We start from the raw sequence: 7,500 nt of genomic DNA, 5'->3' as shown, positions 1-7,500 counted from the left end.
TTTTAACTAGCTTTGTATGTTCGTATATCTGTTTCTGGATGAGTAGGCATAGGGAAAGAAATTTAAATTATATATGGCTATGCAACAATAAAAGGAACAAACAAACAGTTAAAATGTCAACATCAGTAACAGGTAGTAGCAGAATGCTTTGTGTAAGAGAGCACTCTCCGAAATAATCTGGGTTTTTAGAAATACATTAAACTTTACCTCTTGGTTGTTTCTTAATGAAAAGGTGACAAGCATCTAAGATTTCTTACTTTAGACTGAAAATTACACTACTTGAAATCAATGAATTGTAAACATTTCTTTTGAAACAAATCGCATTTATGAATCCAATGGGGCTAAGACATGTAATCAACTTCGCTACTTCCTGTATCATCTGTCTCGCTTTTCATATACTTCAACTAACGCTTAAATGTTTGCTTTTGCCAATTCTATTTGCCTCCCCGTTAGTTTACTCAAAAATTTCCTCATCAAAATGTCTTTCGGATTTGATGCTCCTCTTATTTTACTCTTTCTTTATCACCTCGAAGAAATCATCCATGAAATATCAGAGATCTTTTTCTTTAACAGATTTTTTTAATGAGTTTCTCTTTGACTCTAAAACTAAATTTTCACAATTTTGGTCACTGACACTTATTCTTGAAGTCTGTTCTCCCCTTTTCACATTTCTTGCAGTTCTCAATAAGGTATATATGCTTTCGCTCTCAGTTCTGACTTACAACAACTTTTATTTCACAAAGAAATTTAAGCAAGTACATTTAAAGAAGGGAATAACAGTATTTGAAATAGAACTACAAAGCATGCCCTTTTTATAGAGGATAAACACGAACTAAATCACAGCCATATAAAATTTTAGATCTCCGTTAATTATAAATTTAAGACGATTTTACTGGAAGGTTGATGATGTGGATTTATCAAATTTCTATATTTATTTATATCTGACACAGAAGAAGGGAGATGCATTGGTTGGTTATGAGTGACCATGAAAACGCATTTAGTTGGGCAAGGGGTTGTCTTCCTTCATTCACTAACAAGTCGGATTTTGCTGTATGTATAAAATTGTCTGTGTACATATCTACATATATGTACAAGTATAGTGTGTGTCATTCTATATTGGAGTATCTGCATGAATTATATATATATATATATATAAATATATATATATATATATATATATATATATATATATATATATATATATATATATATATATATATATATATATATATATATATATATATATATATATATATATATATATATACATATATACATATATATATATATATATATATATATATATATATATATATATATATATATATATATATATATATATATATATATATATATATATATATATATATATGTACATTTTTAGCCATAAAAGAGTTGCAATAAGAAATCTCACTTCAACTATGCGCTTGGGAACTACCGGAAACTATCTTTTTACTCAACCTTTTAGCTTTGTGATGTATCCAGTTCCCATTCACACAGAAATAAGACTAATTAAAGGTAAGGGGTTGAATGGCTTAAAATTTAATTAAACGGAGTATTTCCTCAAAGTGTTAATGTGAATGTTTCAGTCCTTACATTTTTAATGATAAAGTAGACGTTTGCCCTAATTGTTTCCTTCCTTTTAGTATGCGATGGCTGTTCAAATACAAAACATATGATAAACGTGTTTGTTTTTAAGGATTTTGCCATAACTCTACTAAATGCTGTATTTTTGAGCATTTCTATGAAGGTACAAAAGTCAGTACATTTTAAAGAAGCTAATTTTACTTTTATAAATGTGAATAATGAACAGAACTAATATAACATCTGCGACTATAAAAGATAATTATGGTGGCTGGGATAATGTGCGAAGTTTTTCTTTGTGAGTTGCAAAAGTTTATTTTATACTCCCACTCATAAATACCGGTTGAACTCACTATTTTCGATTACAATGCAATGCTCGCAGAACAATAAGATATCCAGGACCAACTACAACTTGCAAAAAGACACTAAACTGATTATCCGGAATGGATCTATGAGATGCTTGAACGTAGGCTTTGCAGTCTTACAAGAACAATTTACATTTGTTACTATTTCATTTTATATATGTATGGTAAATGGAAATGACTGCATCGACAAATGCAACTTTTCGTACCAAACAAAAGGGGTGTTACTTTAAAGAAAAAAAAAATCTTATCCAGTACAATGTTATAATTAGTAGAATCGTAATTCATTTTAAAGAGCAAGCGACTCTGGGAAACACATGATAGTCAACAATTCCCACCACATCTGAGCTCCACCAACTAAAGCTTAAAGAATGTGATATTCTCACTCGGATCTATTTGCTTTTTTTTTTTACACTTTGCAGAAACATTCATTATGTGAACTCAAGAATCCTCGGCTACTTGATGAAAATCACAATAGAATTTATGACAAATTGCTACGAAACCAACTCTATTCTGATCCAATTTCTCAAAAAATTAATAATGTGAAGATGATCCCCTTATGATTAAACTTCGATAATTTCGTTGTATTCTGTTCTTTCATTCCTAAAACAAACCAACAAATATATATAACCGGTTACACATTTTTAATCTTCCCAGGTGTATCCTATGTAGCAAACCAAGCAGTTTCTTTCCATTTTTTTTAAAGGTGGGGACTGCTATGACTAATCATGACATTTGAAAAAAAAAGAAAAAAAAATCTTTTTAGAAACATTTTAGACACTAAATATCTTTAGGGGTGGTGGTGTTATTGGCGAGTACAAAAATATTCTTTTGCAATCTACCAAATTTACAGGAGAATACAAAAGATCATATGTATATTTTCTGTATTACAAGACGTAACATACATTGAGACATAAATATTCTGCATAAATATTAACGACTGGGATGTGAAATAAATCTTGAAGATTAATAAAACCTAATGAGGTCTGATATTAATTCTCTCCATGAATCCTAAAGCTTTTGTTTAATAAAAAAGATGTTTCATCATTATGTTGATAATAACAGAAATATTCGATAATGTGGATATGATAAAGTTCACTACATAATTATTATAAGAACAATTGTTATAATGATTAACCTACAAACTGTTAAGACTCGACTTAACAATACCTAAATAATTGATGTGCCTCTGCAAAAAACAATATTCTATTATGCTCTCTCTCTCTCTCTCTCTCTCTCTCTCTCTCTCTCTCTCTCTCTCTCTCTCTCTCTCTCTCTCTCTCTCTCTCTCTCTTAGTCTAAAGCCTGTGTCTCTCTCTCACCTGTCGACTTGGCTGAGCCTTTTTGAGGCCCCTGACTTCCTCTTCCAGTATCTTCTCTCTCATCTTGAGGCGTTCCATCTCTCGAGCCGAAGCCCTAAGAGCCTTTTGAAGCTCATGGGTCACACCTCTGAGTTGGATGGCCTCTGCTTCGTAGCTCTTCAGGTGACCCACCTCAAAAAATGGGAACACAAGGTTCAAGCAGGGACAAGCATTTTAAAACATCATCATTGTTAAGGAAAGTCATTCAAAGAAGCATAGAATATGGAAATTAGATTCAAGTTGTTGAATCGCCTCGGTTTGTCCTAGATTTTAGGCGAATAATTATGAGTATGGTGACACTTTTCATGAAGCTATATATATATATATATATATATATATATATATATATATATATATATATATATATATATATATATATATATATATATATATATATATATATATATATATATGCACATATATGTGTGTATACACACACACACACACACACACACACACACACACACATATATATATATATATATATATATATATATATATATATATATATATATATATATATATATATATATATATATATATGTGTGTGTGTGTGTGTGTATATATATGTATATATATATATATATATATATATATATATATATATATATATATATATGTGTGTGTGTGTGTGTGTGTGTATATATATTTATGTATATATATATATATATATATATATATATATATATATATATATATATGTATATGTATATATATATATATATATATATATATATATATATATATATATATATATATATAGACAGTATATATGCATATGTACAGAGGTATATAAGATATATACAGTATATATATATATATATATATATATATATATATATATATATATATATATATATATATATATATATATATACGTATCTATATATACATAGCTGTCGTAGTAATTATAAATGAATCTATCTATCCTGAAATCATTACATAATCTATCTTTAATTATTTAATAATCAATATCTTCACCTTTAAATCCTTCCTTACTTCGTAACACGTATGTCAAAACAGATCTGTATGAATATTTTGCAAAATGTATTCATGATTGTTACCCAGCCCCCATCGTTCTTTATCAGAAGTAGCGAGTGGAAAGTAAGTTAGCGATGCTAAAACTAAATTTATCGTCGACTAGCAGCTTAGATTAATGAATTTCATGAATGAACTCCAATTTAGTAACTTTGTGAAACCTGTTGACTTCTAATGTGTTACTTGTTAATACAGGTGACTGCTTGACTGTTCTTTGGGATATCTCTAAATTAGGAGCAGTGATATGTATTTGAAAGGTACCAGTATGCTAGTTAATAGTTCTTGTAAAGGCAATCAATTCTTCCTCATTAATTCCCCGTGGCATTAAATGTCTTAGAAATAAGATGATGCCCCTTTAACAATCTGGAACATCTACCAATGGATATACGTTTTCGTTTTGCTATTGAGGCACCTTTTTTGTTTCTGACAAAACAGAGTTTTATACATGCATCGGTAGAATAGCAGTGGGATCTTTCACTGGAGTTAAGCCTTCTAACATTGACTTTTTTAGGATAAGAAATATGTTTTCGACCCTGACGATTATCTGAAGTATTTAATGACAATACACCCATCAGTGGTAGGGGTTCCAGATGTGATTAATTGGTAAACACCTACTTCTCTGATAGAACTGAAAATATAGACAAAATCTGATCCCCAACTTGCTTATGTTGAAACCCCACCAGTGTTGAAAGAAGCCTGCATATTGAAGAAAAACTTTGCTAGTTCTAAATATATTTAGCTAATTTCTAATACGTGAAATGTTTACATATTTATTACAGTAGCTGGCCACCACAAAGACATAAGACTGAATCACTAATTCTTAAATCAAGAAGCTGCAGAAAAGAGAGGAGAAAAAACTATTATCCAAGCAACTCTAACGACCAAGAAACATTTATAGTTTACAATTTTCGAGGGATGAATGAAGGTTTTAAATGAAAGGATAAAAGGAGTGGTTACCCAATTTTGATCCTAATTTTATCTCCCTTAGAGACAATGAATAATCTGTTAGCTAGATATTTTTCTTAGAGAAGTCAAATGACAAGCCCAGGGTATGTAATTCTGTGGTCCTGCTTCATGAGGCATTACCATTTATATCAGCCTGTTAAGAGAGTTTCTTTTCTCATCCCGGGAATCAAATGTAGCAAGCCCAGACGTGAAATTAGTGTTAAGGACTTATGACCCAATTCCATTACCTTTTCTCTTCATGTCCGAAATTGTTATATGTTTGGAAGGAGAATACTTTGGTGGATGTGTACATAGTCCTTCCATTACGAGGCGTTGAATGTTTAGCTCTTTAGACTATCACCGCTGATTTCTAGGTCTTCACATAGTTTTGCGAAAATGTCAAGAGAATGATAACCAGGATTTTCCTTGGCAAACTTCATCAAAAGCTGCTCTTTACAGATAAACATGGACTTTTCTACTAAGAAGGGTAGGATAATACTAGATTCAGACAAATCAATAGCAATTGTCATATATGCGAGAAATGATTTTGCATCATGTAATGGTGTTCATAAATGGGAATTATGCAATTGTTATTATAGTAATAATGTTGCTATTTGTTCTATCTGTAAGGATAACTTAATTATTTCTTGTAGGGGTGTTATTTTTCATTACTTGTACTTTGATACCTTTAACAAATATCTCAAGTATGGTAATTATGATTATTTTCCTTCATAGAACGGAGATAAACTTGTGGTTATGGAATCACAAGTAATGGTCGCTTTCGAGGAATGTAAAGTTCTATAAGAGGCATTTTTTTTAATAAATAATGTATATATAATTGCTCTTCTGGAAACTATTACTAAATGAGGATACTTGACGTTCACATTCATTTTATATTGAGTCTTTTATTGCCCCTTTACTTATATTCATACTTTTGATATAACTTAGTCTAAAATAACTGCATTGTTGATGCCTTCTACGAGCCCTTGATGAGAATTTGAACATTAAGACACATTTTACTGTGACTTATCACCAGAAGAACAAGCATTCTTTTCTTAGTTTGGGCACTTAGAACTAAAAAAAAAACCTAGCTTAATCATGTGCACCTGCGAGAGTCTCACGACTCCATTTCTGAAGAAATCCCAAAAGACCAGCCCCAGGACACTCTCACTTCAACAGATCCATGACACCTCCAAACCATGAATGAGAGGTCAAGACAAATCTCTTTTCATATCTTCACTATAAGCCGTTTATCATACAAGTTCTTCTTTTGCTCATGAAAGATTTAGCTGTAAATGTGACTCAGATCACTACTAGGTGGCTCAAACCTATATTCATACCTTGTAGAACATGTGTTTCACACTGTTTTATAATTGCTCTGTCACTATATAAAGTAAAATGGATTTCTATGGTTGATATGGCTGCTTTTCAAGTTTACCTGACAGTTTAACATTTGTTTTCATGTTAGCTTCTGTGTCGTTCAGTGAAAATGATGTAGCATTTTCATTATTTCCTTACTTCAGGTTCATCTTTTTCTATTTTCTTTGCACGCCCAAATCTCATACCAGGTGCTTTAAATTGTGGAATTATTGAGCAAATTGACTTTTTCATATATAGTCCTTTCGTTAAACCACTATTTCCTTTCGGCACTGGGCTGCTTTCCGCATTGGAGCAGTTGGGCTTGTAGCATCCTGCTTTTCCAACTAGGGTTGTAGCTTGGCAACTGATAATAATAATGAGATGTTCAGCACTTATGTTAGGCAATACAATCCATTGCAATACAAGGGATCATATGAACATTATCGTGAATTAGTGCGAGAAAATTATGGCTGTAATTAATTATCATGAAACCGATATGTCAAGACATACAGTATTTTTTACTTTCAGGGTTATGTTGTGATCCCTTAATATAACAAGTTATAAGCGCGATTACAGTGAACTATATTTGGGAATGTGCAATTTTGGTATGTCAAAGAACATTTTAGGATTCAACATACTCATATTTTAGCATTAGTCGTTGCTAACTGATGAGGTAAATCAACCCAATATCTCAAGCCGTAGAACTAGATGAGTTTAGCTATAATAAGAAAAGTACTCAGAATAGGAAATGCAGATTTTTCAGTAAAAACTTTGTCCCCTTCCCTTCAGTAGTTCTGAGAGTCCAGAAGTAAAAAATAAACAGCTATAGTTGCGTTGAGCTATCGTGATTG

At 31.1% G+C, this 7,500-nt stretch overlaps 1 protein-coding gene across 11 annotated transcripts in view; it reads right to left on the bottom strand.

Moving 5' to 3' along the window:
- The window catches only part of LOC137645794 (trichohyalin-like), a 996,644-nt gene that overhangs the window by 30,526 nt on the left and 958,618 nt on the right, over nt 1-7,500 (bottom strand). For 10 of the 11 annotated variants that reach the window (XM_068378737.1, XM_068378740.1, XM_068378739.1 and 7 more), the window contains one exon: nt 3,269-3,439. The exons of the other annotated variant lie outside the window; for it this stretch is intronic. In XM_068378737.1, coding sequence (XP_068234838.1) covers nt 3,269-3,439 — 171 coding nt within the window. The remainder of the gene's footprint in view (nt 1-3,268; nt 3,440-7,500) is intronic. 11 annotated transcript variants of the gene reach the window in all.

This window comes from Palaemon carinicauda, chromosome 8 (genome assembly GCF_036898095.1).
Source record: "Palaemon carinicauda isolate YSFRI2023 chromosome 8, ASM3689809v2, whole genome shotgun sequence".
In the NCBI taxonomy this organism is placed as follows: Eukaryota; Metazoa; Arthropoda; class Malacostraca; order Decapoda; family Palaemonidae; genus Palaemon; species Palaemon carinicauda.
Note: the sequence above shows the minus strand (reverse complement) of the source record. Positions and strands in the feature narration are given on the sequence as shown.